Genomic DNA, 22,590 nt, shown 5'->3' with positions numbered 1-22,590 from the left:
ACAGTTGAGAAACACTGATGTCAGGGTTACCGCTTTTAGAAAAAATCAGGACATCATTACAATGACGACACTAGATCGTGATAATTATGGTGTGACTGACTAGACGTGTGCTCATCTCTCATTTCTACCGCTGCTCCCGAACAGCTGTTCTGTCGACACCGTCGCAGTCATTAAGCCACAGCGGATGTCGAATAGGTATTCGGTTGACATCGATCTTAATTCATTCAAAACACTGAAAGCAACATAACGCCTTGCCTCCGAGACGTTTCAAGGGATTTTCCTGAGTTCAAATGGCAGAATAAATGAAACCTCTGAGCTTCTTCTTCGTTAAACTAAGTACCTAACAAAGTGTCTTTTCCTTCTCTCCAAGTCGCTTTTAGGACCGGACAAGGACTCTGTTTGGTATTGTCTAACTCAATATTTTTCCCAACTTCACTGTTAAAAAAAATCGCACACTTCTCGGTGCTTGTTACGAACTTTTGTTCTATATGTAAAATCACCGAGTTAAGTGTTTAATTTTCGGTGCTCGTTTCCTGTGGTGTTCCTCGAGTCAAGATTGTGTTCAAGAATGCCAAACCAGTGCTCATGGAACACAGTTCGGTGTTCGTTTCCCGTCGTGTTTTTCGTATCGAGAATATGATAAAGAATGCCGAATCAGTGCTTACGGAACACAGTTCGGCGTTGACATGGAAGCGTTCACGACTCCCCACTCATGCCCCTCCCCTCCTCCGCAAAATAATATAAATTGCCGAAAATTAATATACATTGCGCGATTTTTATGAAAATTAAATCGACCTTTAAGTGAACTTGATTACCTTCACTTCCCTCGAGTCAGAATCATCCCGTAGGGACCTATCAAGTTTTTACGACTTACCCGGGATTTGAATGCGGGACCTACCTAGAATCGAGTACGCTACCGACCGAGCCATCCGGGCTTGTGATTCACCGAAACGAATCTTAAGTGTAGGTATGTGTAGTCCACTGAATTACTTTTTCATCTTTTCGCCATCTCAGGTGTCTGGAATTCATAACGCATGAGACTGTTCGGTTTTTCTTTTTTTCCATTCACTGTTTACGAAAAGGAATTTCATTCTGCTCCAGATAAAAATTAACAATTTAGCAAGAACAATTTTTTCCCCCGCAAATAACGATATTTTCTCTCCTCAATATTTATGATTCCAAGTTTTTTTCTTATTTTATGTCATGATAATAATTAATAATATGTATAAGTAAATTCAATGTTGACATTAGAAAATATAATCAAATGAGAAATGGAGAATTTGCACGTTCATTTTATATTACTTCATCTAAGAGTGATTCAAGAGCTGATTGCAAAGTACCTATCTTTATAATATTTTTCTGATAAGAGCAATAGCAATAAAATAGATTTAAAAAAGAGAAAATGTGCCGCCTCATGACGTCATCTGGCGGCATTTTCCATTTAAAGTTATTTAATGTAAAGTTTTGAAAATAATATTATATTTCCTCCAGTAATTTTTCGATTGTAATGAACCAAGGGTTTCCTCGTATTTAGTTCACTTGCAATTAGTTGTTTCCACTTAAACACGGAATCCATCAAATTTCAGACTCCTGTGAATTCTCCAATAGATACTTATGATTTTAAACACCTTGACCGCACGATCGAAACATATTTCTGAGAGAAGAATGATGAACAATCATCAACATTATCAACTTAAACATTTTTACTTTCTAATTTTTTAAGTATTATTACTGTATTACCATTCAATTGTCGTGGTAATCATTGACGGAGTTATTAAAGCCGATTACCCCGATAAAATAAAAAAATATACCTGCAGGATGTCTACTAAAACAGGCTGGCCAAACATCAGTAGGTACTTTTACAGCACTTTTTCAGTACATTCCCAAGAAATTCAGTACCTCCTCAGCAGAAAAATTCAGTACTTTTACAGTACCTCCAATTGGAAAAATACGAAAAATTTCAAAAATTTGAATTTCTCACTCAAATTGCGACAAAAATTACAAAAGAATGAAAAAAATTCCGGACCGTCTAGTCAAATTGCCGCAATTTTTCAATACCTCCGGACAGCCCTTGAAAAATCAGCACTATTTCTGGACTTTCCGAAAATTCCGGACTTGTTGACACCCTGACCTATCTATTTGAGTCAAACAACCAAAATTCTTCCATGTTTTACTTTGGAGAATGAAAGTATTTGGCCACTTCAAAATTGGGGGAGGCAACAAGTAACCCTATTTAAAATACCTAATGCAAAGTTGAATATATTCAGGGGATCTCTCAGGGGCGCAAAACGCCATACTCAAAACAAAGCTGAAAAGAGGTAAAGAAGGAGGATTGACACTGATAACAATAATTTTGAGCTAGCTACAAATAAACACCGAGCTAGCTACAAATAAACACTGAGCTACAAGCCAACACCGGTTGTGTTCCATTTTGCACTCGACAAGAATCCCCGGGCAAGGAGGTATGCTGGCTGAGAGTAAATCTTGGTTTTATCATATCATATCTTTGCATCCTCAAACATTTTTTTTCGTCATTTTCAACTACTCAGTGCTCAGCTCAGCACCAAACTGACTCAACTGCCTTTTACCTAAATTTGATTACAGGGAAACGCTGACTGTGTTTACAAAGCACTGAATTAGACATTCAGAACCAAAATTCTTTTTTCGGTGTTTGCGGAGCACAACATTGACTTCCCAGACACTATGCTTTGATGAAACTGAACATCAAAATTTTAAAACACATGCAACACAGACAACACCGAAAGCTATAAATTTCTAACAGTGTTCGCAAGGGAGATTTTCCCCTAGGATAAATCCCTAGAAACGTCCCATGGATACACTGCTCAAGACGCATTATTAAATTACTTGTGCTGCCCAACATTTGCTGACTCGACTCAGTAAGATTTACGTCATATCAACAACGATGTCACCTGTGCAGACAAAAGAGAATCGAGGTGCCGTTGTTTTATTCCCGTTGAATTAAAATGAGTTGGAGGTTAGGTTTTTTTTAAAAAAAAAAAAAAAATATTCAAAATATATTAACAGCCAAATGATAACGAAAGTGACAAGGTGCAACCCTAATAGCACAGTTACACAATGGAATGTTTTTAAAATGTTTCAAATGATGCCAATCTCGGATCAGTCATTGACTTGTTTCCAACACATTTTCAAAACGAATACATGAAATGGGCAAGTTTTTGAAACGTATTGAAAACATATCGAAAATGTTTCTAATTGTGGTCATTCAAACTTTTTTTAAAATGTATTGGAAACGTTTCAAACTTATTTCAAAAAGGCATAAATAACCCACCCAAAAAATGTGTAAGAAATAAGTCAGATATGTGGTGTACCTAAATATATTGCAGTCCGTTCAATAAACTATATCAGAAAGGTTTCAAAAACATTTCAAAACCATTGCCACAGCTAAGCCTATGATTTAAACATATTTACGGAACATTTCTGCCATAATTTATATGAAAATCACTGGACCATCAGAAACAATTTGTAATTGTGTCAAATTTTTTTTAACGACCCAGGTGCAGATTCATTAGATTTGTGTGCGATATGTTGCGAATGAGATCAACTAAATTTTTTGGAAACATTTCTGACACATTTTTAAAACGTTGCATCAGAAATTCTTGGAAGTTCGAAGTTTCTGATAAATAAATCTGACATATTTCTGACACAATTTGACAACGATTCTAAGATCCTTCAAAAACATATTTCAGAAACAACTGGCAGATATTTCGTATTTTTTATCTGACAAGGTGCAGATATATGTTGAATCTATATATGAAACGTGAGAGAAGGGAATTTGAAACGCCTTCAGATTTTCGTGTACACATTCCCTCATTGCTCTCGAGTTGAAATACTCGTATCACTCGCAATTAATTGATCCGCGGCGATCGTATGTCATAACTATTTAAAAAATGAAAATAAACGCTGAGGGGTGAGGGAATTTATTTCAGAAATGTGTCCGGAATATATCAAATGAACCAAACAGTGCCTTGATTGTCATTGAAACCTGGTGAACAAAAGTTGAAAACATTTCTAGGACCTTTCTAAAAATTTTCCTAGTTCAAACTGAACCCGCAGAGAGCGTTGACGTTATACATTTTCCAATTTTACCAAATTTTGGTTTATTTTTTCGTCTCAAGGTTTACTTTATGGTTAGTTAACTATGCAGAGTTAAAAAAAGTTTTAAATTCCTGGTATGCATCGCGTTTATCTCCAAAAGAGCTTATATGTTATGGATTATCTAAAATATTGAAACCGCACATTATGCTTTGCGTATAATTTTCTAAAGTGAGGACGTCCTAATGCCTCTGTTAGTTTGACACTGATGGAGTGAACCCAGTCCCATACACTCCTTAGGCATTAGTCTGTAATCAGGTCGCCCAGGCTCTTGTTTTGATAGCTATAATGCCTCCACGACATTTGCTAAAACAGATGTCTGAAAATTTTTGTACGGTAAAGAAGTAGCGACATGGGGATGTGTTCAACACAGAGTGGGCTCGTGTTTAACACAACATGGACTGTAGTGATTATACCAAAAATGTGTCATAAACATTTAGAAAATTAGAGGAAAATCTGAGTTTAAAGCCTCATTGTTTTAGAAATGTGTCAAAAATGCACTGCCAACGGAGACCTTTGCCAAGTGTGTCATTGAAATATGTAAAAAATGAATTCGAAATATTTCGGTGACACCATCTGCGAATGTTTCACAGACACATAAAAAGTGGTGACATGGGAATGCGTGGAACACAGAGTGGACTCGTGTTTGACTTATCACCCGGGTTTCTGAAGTGTCGCGTGAAACATTTCAGAAATGAGGCTTGGTGTCACTGACACAATTTAAAAACATCTCTAAAAGTAGGTGTGCTATTATATTAGGGAACGATTACAACCCAAGTAGCGCAGAGGTTACAACAACTTGCAACAAAATCGTTTGATTCTTGTGACTAATCGATTGACGTGCAGATTGCCTACTCTTTCCTCCGAAGGAACTATAATTGTTTGAACATGTTACAATTAAGTTGAAACATGGGAATGACAAGATCACGTGTGCTCCCATGGGCATGACGGGATCGCGTGTGCTCCCATGGTATTGTAATAGAACGAGGCCATATCACTTACGTTTCTAGGGCCGCATTCTATTATGCTTTCTAGCTCCTTCAGCCCGAAAGCCATCACTTAGGGGTGTTCAAACGAATTCTTGCCGGAACACTACCGACATCGTCTCTTATTGAAACTGGCGGCAGTACCGACAGTGGCCATGATATCGACAACAGCCGGCCTTATCGGTGTTTTGAGAGCTCGCACTTAATACATTGTTGCCCCGTGTGTCGGTTTATCAGATTGCCTGGCGCGGCGGCGCGTAAAATAGGTGTACAATTGGCAACAGCTTATTTTCGCCAGCTCCGAAAACTCTGATCGCTATCGGCAAGAGCGCTCTTGTCGTAACTTTTTCTTGACGGAACTGTTTCGGTGGCTTACCGACAACCGATTGAACAGCCCTACCATCACTTTCGGAGCGCAAGCTCGCGCGTGCATTTTGGCGACCTCAGAGTATCTACCTTGGAGCATTGCAGGTCATCGCAATGACATCTTCGGACGTCATCGCTCTTCCGGATGATACCGAGATATATACTCTGAGGGGCCCGCGGCGCGGGGTCGTATCTTCGAGGCAGCGATCTAGTGATAGCGCTCTTGTATTCTCCGAGCATACTGTCCACTCTACCATTTGAGTTACGTGAGTTTAGATTATTTTTATCCCCCCATTACATAGTGGAGACGTCGGGAAAGGAGCACTTGTCATCCGGAAAATCCCAGGTTAGTAAGCGTGAAGTATTTAATTTTAAGTAGAAAATTTACAGAGTTAGTAGTAATTTTTCGAGCTTCACCAAGTCAAGATTCACGAAAACTATAAGTAATTTTTATTTATTTGATTGTACGAAAACAGTTAGTAATTTTCAAGCTTCGCAAAGTTGAAAACAGAAAGCGTTAAGTATTTAATTTTACAACTAAGAAAATCTACAGAGTTAGTAGGAATTTTTCGAGCTTCACCAAGTCAAAATTCACGAAAACCAGATGTAATTTTCATTTAATTAATAGTACGAAAACAGTTAGTAATTTTCAAGCTTCACTAAGTTGAAAATAGAAAGCGTTACGTAATTTTCGAAAAATTGATTTTTTTTTTTTTCATTCTCAAATTAAGAACTGCTTACGAAACTCTAGGTAATTTTTCACTGCAATCGTTCATCCAAATCTAAAATTTTCATTTGCTTTAAAGTGAAAAATTAGCCGAAAGTTTAAAGTAAGTTTCGTTGGGAGCATTAAATTTACAGTGAAATTCGATTCACGGATTTTCCTTCGAATTTTCTGGGGCAGCAGAAAAACTATTTTTTTTTTAATTCTGTTTCAAACTTGTGAGCAAGAACAAATCTTTACGAAGTTTAACTTGTGCATCCTTCAAAGTTCTGAAAGTTGATTTCTTCATACTGACATTTTTTTAAAAGAAAGTTTAGTTTAAGCGTAACGTTTCCTTGTGCCTATCGCAAATTTGGCGACTTTGTCTCAGATTTATCCTCCCATGCTGATTCTCGTACGCAGCTGTGATCAAACTTTTCAAGTCACGACGCTGATTGCGCAGAGAATCTGGACGCGCGACGAAATCTGGGATTTCTTTAAGCCTTTTTGCTGATTCTTCTTTCATTGCTTCTATCAGTGTTTGCTAAATTAGTGCTAAATTAGTGCCGAGTACGCGGACTTATCTTATTTTTTTTTGCTTAAGTCAAAAGTTTCTTTGCTCGTCGGGAAATTGTGCGTCGTTCCATAAACATCGCGTCGAGTAAATAAACAGTAAAAGCTGCCTTGTCTACATTGAATTGCGACTTGTGTGAGAGTTACGGGAAGCAACTCAATGAAGAGAATAGCATAATACAAAAACATATTTTTCAAAATCGCGTTTTTAGAGACTCGTCTATGTTTCCAATCGCGTTTGTTGCACCGAGAGCGGTTTCGAAAACGCTGATGCGAGTAAACACCATGCAAAGCCGACCGAATCCATATTCTCTCATGCCGGTTTGGTTGAAAACGAGTACGAGGCGGTTGGGTTTAAATGGCAGACCGAACTTGTGCAGGCAGTCCCAGGACCAAGAAACATACTATGAGAAGGCATGGAGACCAGAGGAAACAGCCGGAAAATGACCCAAGACTGGAACCAAACATTTCAACCTGGTTTATGGGAGCAAAATTCCGCGCAGATGAATCCTCGAGGATACAGGGTCTTCCAAGTGGACGGACAAACGCCCTGGCAGCAAGAGATGCTCAGAGTATTGCAGTCACTGAACCAAACCATGTTGGGAGCCAACTCGTCTCGTTCGGCGGAAGGGCCCTCAGTAACGATTAAGGCACCTCCATTCAAAAAAGTATTCAACGGCGAGGCCGACTGTGAGATCAGAGACTTTTTGAAAGACTTCGAGACATACTACCGCAACTGTTCGGACAAAGAAAAGAGGGAACAGCTCAGATGCCACCTTGGCAAGAGGGCGGTACTGTATTATGATAACGAAGAAGTGTCGTTCATGAATTGTCGATCGTTTGATGAAGTGAAGCAGAGACTGATTGAATACTTCGATGCGGACGACGATGCTTTATCCAAATTCACGGAGCGCTCGCAAGGAATGAACGAGGACCCATTGGACTTCGTGCAGACAAAACGGAAGCTGGCGAATCTAGCAAGAGTGACTCAAAACACGACTGAGGCGCAGCTGGTTAAGCACATTAAGTTGAAACTAGCTGCTCCGGGCGCCCTACGGGCGCCCTCCACAGCTAGCAATGGTGGTGCAGTAGCTTATTTGGAATCAAAGCGATTAGTTGAATCTATTTAATAATGATGATGATTCTGCGGCAGAAGATCAAGGAATTTAACTGCCTCTCTGCGTTACAGGGTGGAGACTGCCATTCTACCGAAAAATGTTATAAAAAGCTCGCATTATTAGTTTTTCTTTTTTTTGTGTTATTTTTTAATTTTTTTTTATTTTTATTTTTTGATAATTTTCTAATGACTATGAGGCTTTTGGGATTTATAAAAGATCGAAGCACCTCTTTGTGCACGATATTTTTTGTACGGTTGCCTTTGGGAAGAATTTAGACTTTAAAATTTTTGTGCGATGTAGCTCGTGAGAGTGCAACATATGTATAGTTGACCACGGCCAAAAACTGTTTGGGGTAAATAAATGCCGACTCGCTTCAGTGTTTGACCCTTAGCTTTGATGATGGTCATGCAGAACGCAACGCGAATTGGAAATTGTCGCCTCTTAAAATAGAAAGGGAGAGAGGAGTCTGCAGGTGACAAATCAATTTTTGGCAGTGACATTCTTTCACTGGCCTTCTCGACGGAAATTACCTGCAAATCAAGACAATTTTCATAACGTTTCCAGACGATCAATTGGGTAACATTCGATAAACCTTTAGAAACGTTGAGGTTTCTTAAAAGCATGACAAAAAACCCCTCCAAAAGTGTGAGTTTAAGCGGTGGTAAGCCACTAAGATTAAGACTGTCCAAGAATTCGAGGGGAAAATTGAGAGCCTCTCTCTCTGCCTGTTAACATTGAAGTACGTTTTAGAGACACCTGAAAGAACTTCAACAACCTTGTCGTTAATTTCATTGCAATACTTATTTTTAGGGGCCAGAATTGCGCAGTTTGTGAAATCTACGTTCGAACATGAGGAAGCTACCTTTTCCATAAATTTCAGTAATAATATCAGTTTCAGTAATACTGCTTGTCGGTAAATCAATGAATTCCGGCATGGCCTTTTTTAGCAGAAAGGTAAACACCATCACCTATTTCGAGTTAAAATTTTGCAAACTCCGCTTCGTCTTGCAAAGTTCTCATATTTTGAGTAAGTTTTCTGATTTTGAAAAGAGGTCAAAGTGGTGAGAATTTGATTGCATTTTGCACCAATGTTTGGCGAGAAGCATGCGGAACAACGGGTAAAACCTGTCTAAAATCACCACCCTAGACGACAATTTTTCCTCGAAAAGGGATATCATTACCCATTCTCTAGGAAGTCGGTCGATGCATGCCAGAGCATGCGTGATAACCATGGGAGCTTCACCCCAAAAAATGATCGTTGTTTTCCGAATAGTCTCAGCCTCTCTTGAGCTAACCGTCAGACTTGACACAGAATTCTCATTCAGAACCGAAGGAATTTTGAATTTGCTATGAACCGGCCGATCGTTAGGTAGCAACGATGCGGCGATACCTGTCCAAGCAACGGAGATGACGTCTAAGTTTTCCTCTGTACAATACGCAGTAAGACATTCTTAAACGAAAGTTTTTCCCGATCCTCCTGGACCATCAATGAAAATCGCATTACACGTGTAAGATGGATTTTGGATGAGACTAATTATTTCAGAAATAATTTGATGTTGCTCTGGGTTAGCGGCAGAAATCATGGAATCATAGTTTTAGGGGGAGGAGAGTCAGGCTCCGACCCTTGAAGATTCAGGTTAGTTGGAAGCAATTCCGGAAGATCAAATGATGATATTGAAAATCCATGAAGTCTTAATGTGCTTTCAATAGCAAAAAGCCGATCAACGTAGTCGACCGACCAACAAAATAAAGAGAGAGGAAGAGACAAAGTATCAAGCAAATTTGAAACAAAGTTGGAAAGAGAAAAGAACAAATAAGAATGAAATGTCCATAACAATACATGTTGTAAGCAATACGTGTGCGCACCGCTGCAGTTAATAAGTCAGGGTCAGTCAAACCGCCAGGATGCCTATCAAGAAGTGGTGAAGCGGAGTAGCCGAGAGATTGCGACGGAATGTGGGTGGTGACTTGGTGAGTGACGAACGACAATGCGACCCAAACCTTCTTTGAGGTTGGTGGGAGGAAAGCTATACGAAAGAATACGGAGATAGCCGAAAGAACGTGGTGGGAGGGGTGGCTGAGAACCTAGTGGGGGTATCTAGGGACGGGCAAGCAGGTAGCGGCCAGATGACCGCTCGAAACAGCTGAACTTTACTCGTCGATAAAAGTAAGAAAATTTGAGAAAATCGAAAAAACAATTACAGCCTGCAAATCTACAGATCAGAAGCTTTCATTTAAAAAAAACCCCATGCAAATCGGTCCGGTGGTTCTCTCAAAGTTAATGTCCCAAAATGCGGACTTTAGTCTGAATAAATGGGAGAAAATTTGAACCCAGCTAAACTTCACTCGTCGATTAAAGTAAGACAATTTGAGAAAATCGAAAAAACGATCACAGCCTGCAAATCTACAGATCACAGGCTTTCATTTAAAACAAAGATCATGCAAATCGGTCCGGTGGTTCTCTCAAAGTTAACGTCCAAAGATTCGGACCTCCGTTTTAATTCATTGGAGAAAATTTGAGAAAATTATAGGAGAAAATTTGAAAAAATCGGAAAACAAATTACTGCCTGCAAATCTACAGCTCAGGGGCTTTCATTTAAAAAAAAGATCAGGCGAATCGGCCCGGTGGTACTCTCAAAGTTAATGCCCCAAGATTCGGAACTTTGCATTTTAATATATAGGATTGACACCAGAATACCAAAAACAGGTAATGAACAGCCGAGATATAACAATCAAGCAATTAATAGAATCATTAAAAAATGCCAAACTTGTTCTCTCCCCCCCAGAAGAATCCGAGGACTCGGTTCTAGCAATAAATAGATCTCCAGAACAAAACTCATCGTTAGATTCCAGGATGAAATCCCAAGAAAACGCCATGGCAACATTAGCGGCAACAGTCGACTTGACCCGCGCAGAAATGGATACCATGAGAGCCAACATAACCAGGGGTTTGGAAAAGCTGTTCAACGAGGCGTCGAGGCAAAGCACATACGGAGTACCGCCGAACCAAGGGCAGTATCAGCCTTTTCAGCCTTATCAGCCTTATCAAGGGCAGTTACAGTCAAATCAGAGACAATATCAGCCAAGTCAGGGACAGTATCAGCCAATCCGAGGACAGTTTCAGTCAAATCAGGGACAATATCAGCAACAAAGGGCAGGGATGCCCTCCAAGAAAAGAAAATGGACCCGAAACCAAGAAGTTGACGCCCTGCGTGTCTCAGCAAACTCCAGGAATCAGCAAAGTAGATGGAACGGGAACGTGAATCAGGCCGTTTCAAAGGCGCATTCTGCAAATCCTCATCAAAGCCAGTACAAGAATTTCCACCAACAAAACAATGCTGGGGGAACAGTGAAAACAACAGTGAGGGAAAATGAACAGGTTAAGATATTGTCAATCAGTTCTAAAGAGGCTTTGGATCCTTCAAGCAGTACAATAAAATCTCGTAATACTTTTGATACTAAAAATCCTAGAAGCAAATTTCCTGTAAAAAATGAGTGTCATATGTCTTTTGCTGAAAGCGATGTTGGTGCGCGTGGAGTAACAGTGGTCCACGACCCGAAGCGTGCGATTTCTGAAGAAACCGAAAATTCTTTTAAGAATGATTGCAAGAAAGCAAGTAGATACAAGATAGAGAGTAATTTTAGTAATAAGGAAGTGATTTTGGACAAATCGGGTTATGATTTTTCAGATTCAAATAATGTGGATCATGAACCTATTTACATAAGAAGTGTTATTTTTGCACAAGATAATAACGTTGAGCGAGAGGTTCATTCCTTGCCTGATTTTAATGATACGAATTTTGGGTCTAATGCATCTTTGAGCAGTGTTTCAGATAGTTCTGAGAAAATTGGCTTAAACAAAGGAAGTGTCGAGCCCGTTAGGGAGCGTGGAGATCCCGACACGTTCAAGATTTGCAAATCTGAAGAGAGCCCAGCCGCATGTGAAACTCAGGATGGAGATTTTCACAACATACAAATATTCCCTACGGAATTCGTAAGTTCTGTTGAAGAAAATGGTAAATATGATCATTTTGATCAGCAAGAAACTAGAATAGAGGCATCAAAACTCGAACACTAGGTCAAAATTTTCACGGTAACAAGCGATGAACTTGAACTTACGCGTGGTTTACGCGTTTCAGGTAAACAAGGTGAGCGCAGGGATTTTCAAAACATTGACGCCGCCAGTCGCGAAGTTTACAAATTCAAGAAAAGGAGTGAGGAAAAGCGAGGCTGCACTACTACGAATTACACGGATGATGCCAAATCGGAGTTCAATAAGAAAGTCGGTTCGAAAATTAATGATCATTTTAATGGATCCAAGCTGGATCATGATTTTTCTTGGAGGAGATTGCCTCCCAAGAATTGGAGATTTAGGAGGAAATTCGATCCTAAGGGATAGTATCAATCCAGAATTTTTGGTATCAAAACGTGTGACTTTCTTATCCTAATGACGATGTTTTATTTTTTTACAGAATACGATAATATATTCTTTGATTTTCAGATTTTTTTTTGTTGGTTTAAATTTTACTTTTCTTAACGGACTTTTCCGAAGGTCGGTGAATCAAGAATTATACATAAAAAAAAATGGGACATTCATTACTGGAAAGTCCATCTAAAAAGAAGAAGAGGTTGCAAAAGTCAACTTTTAAGAAAATATCTTCAACATTTTTTGATCGACTTATGTTTGGAGAAAAGATGAATATTTTTTTTTTTCCTCCTGGAAAATTTTATTATTTTTAGCTCCGTCTCTTTTCTTCCTATCTTTCACGGTCCTCTTCGGTTTATTTAGAATGCATGCACGTACTTGTGTTTCATTATTTACTTATTTTTATTACTCTTGACTTTTTCATGCTTTTTGTACATGCTTAATATGTTTGTCGTGTATGTGTTGCATGTACCGGTACATATATGTTGCATTGCCCGATTTCTGTAATTGCGCGATCAAGATGGAAAAAAGGCCAAGCTTCTTGATCAACTACTTTTACATCGAAATTTAGATTTTCAAGTCCCATTTTATCAAAGCATAGGATTGTGGTAGAAAGGCTATTGCCCCCGTATAAATGTAATTCCCAAGGATGTTTTTCTTTTTCTCTCAAGAAAAGAACAGAATGCCGTTGTGTGCGCTGCAATTTAGGTAACAGGAGAGTGAGTTCAAAATAATTTTTAAACTCTGATATTGAATATTTTCACGTGCTTCAGAATTGTTTTCTAAGAATTTTGAGAAGTATGCATTTCTAACTTTGTAGTCTCACAATAAATTTTTACCTATTTCTAGGAGTCCTGCTGCAGTCTTTCTTTACTGTTTTATTTTCTTCATGATTTTCTTCTTAAAGATTTTCTATTTCCATTATATTGAATCAAAAGAATCAGCAAAGTAACGTTGATTATTTGTCATTGTGAATTACGACCGGGAACTAGACCAGAACTACCTAACGTCATTACTAATTTTATAAAATTGATACTTTCGCTTAAAAAAAGGTAAGGATTTTTCCTCTTCCTTGCGGAAATGTCAGGGGTACCTAAGCATAAACAGATTTTTAAACGCGCAGCACGTTATGTGCAGCGTTGTCACATTTTGTTAATCCTGATTATACAGGGTTATGCAAAAGTCACTGACCACCCCTGTAACTTTTTTCCAAATTGAGATAGAAGTTCGAAACTTTGGGAATGTTCCTCGGTCTAAAGTAGCAACTTTTTGGTCCCCCCTTAAGGGGGACGGGGGCTAACTTTTTTTTTCAAATGGCAACCCCCCCTTTGTGATACCTCATTCGAAAGATAATAAAAAAAGAAAATTTTTGGCGCAAACCGCAGGTCAAAATGTTCATTTTTGACAAAATGGCGGCCGGTCAAAGTTCAAAATTGCGGAAATTTGGCATCTCCGTTGTTTATTGACGGATTGGTAAGAAACTCGGAATTCTAGGGTTTTTTGAGATGAAAAAAACGATTCTGGCATTGGTTTTCCAGAAAAGTCAGTCTTTTGCAAAATGGCGGCGGTCAAAATGGCGGCCTAGAGCGGGAAGTGGATATTTAGGCTGCTTATCTTTGGATTTGTGTGAGACTTGGTTTCCGGTGGTATTTCGGCATGGGAAGAACGAGTCTTTCATTGGATATCTGAAATTTTGACAAATTCAAAAATGGCGGCGGAAAAATGGCGGGAAATCAGTTTTACGGCTCTTTACCGATGGATTAGCATGAAATTATTTGATATTTCAAGAATCTAATGAAAGATTCCTTTTAATCCAGCCAAAAACCGCCAGGATATCGAATTGCATGCAAATCCATCGGTAAACAGCCGTAAAACTGATTTCCCGCCATTTTTCCGCCGCCATTTTGGAATTTGTCAAAATTTCAGATATCCAATGAAAGATTCGTTCTTCTCGTGCCGAAATACCCCCGGATACCAAGTTTCATGCAAATCCAACGATATGCAGCCTAAATATCCACTTCCCGCTCTAGGCCGCCATTTTGACCGCCGCCATTTTGCAAAAGACTGACTTTTCTGGAAAACCAATGCCAGAATCGTTTTTCTCATCTCAAAAAACCCTAGAATTCCGAGTTTCACACCAATCCGTCATTAAACAACGGAGATGCCAAATTTCCGCAATTTTTGAACTTTGACCGGCCGCCATTTTGTCAAAAATGAACATTTTGACCTGCGGTTTGCGCCAAAAATTTTCTTTTTTATTATCTTTCGAATGAGGTATCACAAAGGGGGCGTTGCCATTTGAAAAAAAAAAGTTAGCCCCCGCCCCCCTTAAGGGAGGCCGCTCCCCAAAATTTTGGGGGGACCAAAAAGTCGCTACTTTAGACCGAGGAACATTCCCAAAGTTTTAAACTTCTATCTCAATTTGGAAAAAAGTTACAGGGGTGGTCAGTGACTTTTGGATAACCCTGTATGACTTTTTCATTTGTTTAATACGTATTTAATTTTATCTGCAATTTTTACTTTTCAAACTTGCTTCCTTTCCGTAAGTCTTTCCTTATTTGTATCAATTGCGATACTTAAGTGAGCAAGATGGTTATTGTTCCCTTCAAACAACCGTCATTTTATTAGGAATGATCGTGTTAAGTTGAAAATATTCACAAATTTATTGTAACAACTAAGAAACCCAGAACAGTTTTCGATTTTTTAACTGGAAAAAAAAATTCGTGGTGAAGACGGCGCTACTGCCCCCGTATATGAGTAGAAAGTAATTTCTACGAATTATTTATTTTTATTTTAAGAAAAAAACCATCAGGCGCAAGTCAGTTTTCGATATAGAATTGGAAAGTAATTTCTTGTTATTTTTACCTATATTACCATTATGTGCAGTAAATTATCGATTACATATTGAATGATAACATAATAAATGATTATTGCATGAATGATATTCTAGATTTGTATTCATAAAAATTTAAAATTTTTATACTTTCTACTGAAAATAGGAAATTTTAACCTAGTAATTTAATCATGTGTTTTTTTGTGGGCAACGTTTCAGAAGTCCTGTTCGCAAGGGGAGTTTCCTAATGCCGTCTTGGAATTCGCATCACTGACGAGAAACGCATTTCCAGTCCATGTCGCTTGAATAGTACACGTCGCAGATGACACCCAACCGAAGTGATAGTAACTTCACTGCCCATGGCAGGCCGCAGGCCGGCTCATTCCAGTTGGTGCCTGTGGGATTTTGGTCATCCCGGTTCTTCGCTCGGAGCATCTCCCTGGGCTCACAGGCTCATCAGGAAGATATATAAGCTGTCGAGCGTAGGGTTTAGTCGACTTCAGCTCAAGTTATCGCCTCCGAAGCTGCGGAACGCTAAAAAGGAAGACCCCACTTTTTTTCTTGACCGCGCCGATCTCAAAAAAAAAGCCATTTTTTTATTTTGATGAAAAACTGAGATGTTGTTCCTGACTCTCTGTAGGCCCTCTAGCTTTTTACTGCATGCTGGGGAAATGTTTTGGTCGCGAGTTATAAAAGTGGAAAGGAGCGAAGGTCGTGAAAATTGGCTACCTATTTTAAACTGCGTTGAACGTATTTTAACATAACGTATTTTAACAACATATCAGTTTTTCATCAAAATAAAAAAAGGCTTTTTTTCAACTAACAATTTAAACAGTTTTGTGTCAAGCGAGGTATCACGTTATAAGTCACCAAAAAAATTTCACGAACCCCGCAGAAAAATGGCATCACCTAACGAATGGTGAAAGAGCTTGTGAAATGTTCATTTGGGTAGAATTATATGCGGCATTTTAGGGGTAAAGCTGTTTCAACGGAAACACACAAAATCATAAGTACCCCAACAAAAGCCTTAGAATAAGATAAAACTTCAAATGAGTAATGGCACTTTAAAAACCAAGGATGGAATTCCTATGAGTTTTTAGCTCTCCTATAAGAATCTGAGATGATATAAGGAGGAGAAAATCCTGGAAAGCCATTAAAGCGTGGGAAGTGTAAAGTGATGCTAATTGTGTTTTTCGATTTTCGAGGTGACATTTATCAACATTTTGTACCACCAAACACAACAGTTGACGGTGCATCATTGCAAAGTGCTAAAGGAGTTGAGAATGCACATATCTCCCGGAAACGGCCGGACTTGAAAGTTTCGTGGATACTCCATCAAGACAAATGCGTGGCCTCACACATCGAACTTAACACGTGAACTTAAAAGTAAACATGGAGTTGAAACAATCTCTCATCCCCCTTATAGCCCTGACTTGGCTGGCCATGGAGCTAAGCTTCACAAACAACCACAATTTAATGAACAAATTTAGCAAGAAAATAGAAACAACAGAAAAAGATGACTCTGCAAAACCCAAAAAGATTTCATATGAAATCAACTGTAACACTCGCCACAAGTGTTACGTGGGCCAAACGAAAAGATCATTGAAAATCAGGGGCCAAGAGCATGTGAGGAATATGAAAAACAGAGAAATCACACGCTCGGCGGTGGCACACCATTTTTGTTGAGTGGATAAGTTCGGGTTTTGACAAAGGAGGTTATCGAAAGTTGAGAAAACTAAATATTTATTAAAAGACTGGGCGCTACAAACAAGAGCTACATTGCGACTGGCGCGACGGACGAAGTCCGTGCATAAAGAGAAGAGAAAAATCTTAGTCAGCAGAAAATGAGCATTACCTACATCGGCTGCGCCGCACTCCAACAATTTTTGGTCCACAGTCCATAATATTAATTTTGAACCCATGCTCCTCAAGGAAGTAAAAGAGCAAAAATTGTTAGATATAGGGGGGGGGGATATTTTCATTTACAAAAAGCGGAACAACAATTTCAATTTTGACGAGTCGGGCGCCACAAATGTGTTGTTCAAATTTATCGACAAACATGACAACCAGGCAAATTGGCGGAACGAGCGTCGATATAAACAAATACCTTCAGTCGCGGCTGATGATGGGAGCGAAGGTCCCGAAACGCGTCCCGTTATTTTAAAAACAATTTTTTACGCAAGTGAGTGTGTTTTTACCAAAAATTGTCTTTGTGTTTTTATGTTTGATTACCTACTCTTCCTTATCTATAGTACACCAAAGTTTTGCAAAAATTCATCATCCCCCACCCCCCCCCCTCAGCCCACCTTATTCAGATACATCATTTCTCCAATTTTGAATATTCATCGAGGATTTTTCGACGTCACAGGAAAAATCCGTCATGGCTCCAGTTGGTGGTAAGAAGCCTTGTTGCAATTATCCAGATAGTTACCTACAGAAGGCAATTAAGGCTGTGCAGGGAGGAAAGATGTCTTCGAACAAAGCTACGGAGCAATTTTCAGTTTTGCCATTAGCACTATTTTTTATTTTTTCTAACTTTGTATTTTTTCACTGCTCAAAAAGTGACACGAGAGACTGCTTATTTTAGGTAATTAAGTGTTTGGTCTTTGACCAATTCTCATTTGATTTTTGATGGAGGTAATCGTATTTTTCCACTTTTTCTATGTTTAAGCTACATTTTTTACATATTTTCTCGAAATATTCTTTCGTAAATGTTAATTTTTGTATTACATTTTTTTAAAACTTAAAATAGTGTATTCCAAGTTAAGTTTCGTGATTCTAAATTGAAATTTCAGTGTAAAACAGTAGGTGTTCCAAGTTAGGGATCCTTGGCACCTAATTTGGAACACAAGGTTCCCAAAAAATTTTGAAAAGTATATCATCAGGCTCTCTAGAGCCACACCGGAGATTTGGAACAGTTTTCAAGTCTTAAAGGTTACGGCGTGTTGAAGTACAACATTTGGAAAGTTCAAAAGTGTTCCAAGTTAGGTAACTTGACTGTACCACAAAAGCACGCAGAAAGATAGCACGTACTGCTTTCTTGCCAAATACTAACCTAACATGAAACTGAATTTTACCTTTTTCATGTACTTTAAAATAAAATCGGTCTAGTTTTAATCCCCCAAATGACTTCTAAGAGTCCATCGAATGATTGGTTGCGATTTGACAAAGAACGGAGGCTTCTTTCAATAAAATGTTCCATTCAGAAGCTTCTAGGCCCATTTTCTCAAAACTTCATTTTTGCACTTACTGCTCTCTTCGCTATCACGGCAGAGTGGCGTATGGCGGGGCAAAGCAGAAGCGATAAATTAGGCGCCATTCCCTTATTATTCAGATTTGTTTTCGACCAATACCGAAATGTTTAATTATGAATCTCCCGATAAACCCATTAATATTCATTATTCTTCTTCCTCTCAAAGTTGGACCTGTTCCCTCTTTGCCACGTGGCTCCACACATTTGAGTCATGACCGAGCGCCACTAGGGGCCAGATCTCCCCAAAATCAACTACAAATCAATAACCGGTCAGTAAAGCAACATGAATGAATTAGCGGGAAAATAGGGGACTCCCACTTAGTTGATGCATGGTTCAAAAGCATCTATGTACCTACCGCACGAAAATATGATATACTAGCACTCAACTCGCGCTTTGCGCGGGACCAATATTTGTGAATTCCTTCAATTTATCTTTATTTATTTTCACGCTAAATCAATATAGGTAGTTCCTAGTTCCAACGTGTGTTTATCGGACTATCATGCTTTCGAAGTCCTTCAGCTCTACTTGGGATTCATTGCCCCCCCTCCCCCGGTTTTAGGCCTCGACCTAAAATAACCAAATACCCCATGTATTTATATTCTTAATTTTTATTTACGTTGAATTTATTCGGACTTATGCAAGATGGATCCCCTCCATCTCCAGAATGCAGGAAAAGTAGGAAAAATTGAGTGGGAAAACATGTATTGGACACTTAAAAACAATTTTTTTACCCCTCGTTATAGCGGCGAAACAACTGAAACATCTCGAAAACGCTAAAAAAGGGTAAAATGACGGTGATAAATCCCGAATAATTACGTAGGTCTGCATCCGAAAACAAAGCTCAAAATATGGTAGGTGTTCCCTACGCACTATTTTACGCTGAGTCCGAAAATGCTATCCATTTTTCTCTATTCCATCAGGATTTTCCGGAAAATCGATTTTCTAGTATAAAAAGAGGGTTTCCCGGGGAAAACTCAATTTTCAGGAAATAATCCTCAACATATGACGGATGTTTTTAATGTGTTTTTCAGCGCTGCCACAAATGGTGTCAAAGTTGCTCCATTACATCGAGATTTTCCGGATAATTGATTTTACCGAGTTTTCCTTGGAAAATTACCTCTTTTCTGGGAAAATTTAGTTCCTCAGAAACTCTTAGTGGCATAGACGGAAACGGTTATGATTTTCGAGTTCGCCGTTAAACAACACATCAATAACATCTATTACAAGTCGATCGTCCATTTCCTAAAAATTAAGTTTTCCCCAGAAAACCCTTATCTACGAGAAAATCAATTTTCCGGTAAATCTCGATTTAATGGAGCAACTTTAACATTATTTTCGGACTCAGCGGTGAAAAACACATAAAAAAACATCCGTCACATGTTGAGGTTTATTTCCTGAAAATTAAGTTTTCCCCGGGAAACCCTCTTTTTATACAAGAAAATAGATTTTCCGGAAGAGCTCGATGTAATCGAGCAACTTTGACATCATTTTCGGACTCAGTGTTGAAAAACACATAAAAAACATCCATCACATGTCGAGGTTTATTTCCTAAAAATTGAGTTTTCCCCGGGAAACCCTCTTTTCATACAAGAAAATCGATTTTCCGGAAAATCCTGATGGATTAGAGAAACAAGCAGTAACTCCAGCGCACTGGCACTGGAAAGCGGCTCTGGGCCGCTTATATCCAAGATATATATAAACTACTAGCCGTGTTCAGCTCGCTGTGCGAGCTGTCACGCCTAGCCCGGGAGTGCCCCTGGACCCCCAGTTCCTCGCTTCGCGATGAACTTGCGACCCGTTCCGCGAGCCGCCCCTCATAGCTATTAACTTTTAAAAGAACGAATTTACTTTTTTTAACGAAGTATGGTGAGTAGTGGCAAATATGTTATCTTTGTCCTCATCCACAATCAGCAGACTTAGCATTTTAAGCCACGGCCGCCATCTTGGATTTTGAAATTTTGAAAATCTGACCAAAAATTCGAGTTTCCCGTTAAAAAATATCGTCGGACACCGAGTCTCCCAAAAATCGAGCGAACAGGAGCAGACTTAGCATTTTAGGCCACGGCCGCCATCTTTGCTTTTGAAATTTTGAAAATCTGACCAAAAATTTAAGTTTCCCGTTGAAGAATATCTCCGGATACCGAGTTTCACGAAAATTGAGTGAACAGGAGCAGACTTCGCATTTTGGGCCACGGCCGCCATCTTGGATTTTAACATTTTGAAAATCTGACCAAAAATTCGAGTTTCCCGTTGAAAAATATCTCTGAATACCGAGGTTCACGAAAATCGATCAAACAGAAGCCAAAATTTTAGCATTTTAGGCCATGGCCGCCATCTTGGATTTTGAAAAAAAATTTTGAAGTGTCCAGTACATGTTTTCCCACTCAATTTTTCCTGTTGAAGCCGCATATGACCTCAGATTTTTATAGAAATTACACATTTTTCGAAAAATGGATTTTTCTGGAAAAAATTGTTTTTCAATGTAAAATCCCGAATAAAAAAGATGGCTCTGTCGGCACGGGTTAATATTATCCGATTTGGCTGAAACTTGGCAGAGAGTGTATTTTGATGAAATGGAACAGTTCTAGGGGGAAGACCAAAAAAATTTCGACATTGCCAAAAATTCTTTCCAAAGGCAACCGTGCAAAAACATCGTGTACAAAGAGGTGCTTTGATCTGTTATAACTCCAAAAGGCCTATACATGCCTCATGCCTGCGTTCATGCTTTTACTTTGTTGTTCGCAAGTATTCAATTCCCCTCCTTATTTTCATACACTTCATTTCATTTAAAGTAAATTTTAATAGTCAATTGAAAATTATTTTAACAAAAATTAAAAAATAACACACACACACACACACACACACACCCTCACACACACACACCCTCACACACACACACACACACACACACACACACACACACACACACACACACACACACACATACAAAACTGATAATGCGGGCTTTTTATCACATTTTTTGGTAGAGTGGCAGTCTCCATCCTATAACGCAGAGAGACGGTTGAATTCATTCATCTTTTGTCACAGAATCATCATCATTATTTTACTCTATATAAAGCTGCTGTTCCCACTCACTATGCCCCCCCTAGGTAAAAATTGGCCGAAGCGATTTCCTTTAAAATTGGTACACGCTTAGCTATTGTAATGAGGAGTTGATTAAAATTATTCCCATTCAAATCCGCTGCCTCGGATGCCCGCAAGAGCGAATAGTTATTTCTCCATACAGGGTTATCCAAAAGTCACTGACCACCCCTGTAACTTTTTTCCAAATTGAGATAGAAGTTTGAAACTTTGGGAATGTTCTTCGGTCTAAAGTAGCAACTTTTTGGTCCCCCCAAAATTTTGGAGGGCGGCCCCCCTTAAGGGGGGCGGGGGCTAACTTTTTTTTTTCAAATAACAACCCCCCCTTTGTGATACCTCATTCGAAAGATAATAAAAAAAGAAAATTTTTGGCGCAAACCGCAGGTCAAAATGTTCATTATTGACAAAATGGCGGCCGGTCAAAGTTCAAAATGGCGGAAATTTGGCATCTCCGTTGTTTATTGACGGATAGGTGTGAAACTCGGAATCGCAGGGTTTTTCGAGATGAGAAAAACGATTCTGGCATTGGTTTTCCAGAAAAGTCAGTCCTTTTCAAAATGGCGGCGGTCAAAATGGCGGCCTCGGGCGGGAAGTGGATATTTAGGCTGCATATCGTTGGATTTGCATGAAACTTGGTATCTGGGGGTATTTCGGCACGAGAAGAACGAATCTTTCATTGGATATCTGAAATTTTGACAAATTCCAAAATGGCGACGGAAAAATGGCGGGAAATTAGTTTTACGGCTGTATACCGATGGGTTAGCATGAAGTTATTTGATATTTCAATAATCTAATGAAAGATTCCTTTTTATCCAGCCAAAAACCACTAGGATATCGAATTTCATGCAAATCCACCGTAAAACTAATTTCCCGCCATTTTTCCGTCGCCATTTTGGAATTTGTCAAAATTTCAGATATCCAATGAAAGATTCGTTCTTCTCGTGCCGAAATACCCCCACATACCAAGTTTCATGCAAATCCAACGATATGCAGCCTAAATATCCACTTCCCGCCCGAGGCCGCCATTTTGACCGCCGCCATTTTGAAAAAGACTGACTTTTCTGGAAAACCAATGCCAGAATCGTTTTTCTCATC

At 39.0% G+C, this 22,590-nt stretch overlaps 2 protein-coding genes across 24 annotated transcripts in view; one reads left to right on the top strand and one right to left on the bottom strand.

Moving 5' to 3' along the window:
* LOC109038096 (calcitonin gene-related peptide type 1 receptor) overlaps nt 1–22,590 on the bottom strand; it is a 506,731-nt gene that overhangs the window by 365,264 nt on the left and 118,877 nt on the right. The gene's annotated exons all lie outside the window — the stretch shown is intronic.
* On the top strand, nt 10,591–21,749 carry LOC109039273 (uncharacterized). The gene is made up of 2 exons (XM_019054680.2): nt 10,591–11,874; nt 15,359–21,749. Exons 1-2 carry the CDS (start codon nt 10,591–10,593, stop codon nt 15,443–15,445), a joined length of 1,371 nt encoding a protein of 456 aa, XP_018910225.2. The 3' UTR covers nt 15,446–21,749.

Source organism: Bemisia tabaci, chromosome 1 (genome assembly GCF_918797505.1).
Source record: "Bemisia tabaci chromosome 1, PGI_BMITA_v3".
NCBI classification, from domain to species: Eukaryota; Metazoa; Arthropoda; class Insecta; order Hemiptera; family Aleyrodidae; genus Bemisia; species Bemisia tabaci.
The sequence above is the reverse complement of the archived record's forward strand: the minus strand, read 5'-3'. Positions and strand labels throughout refer to the sequence as shown.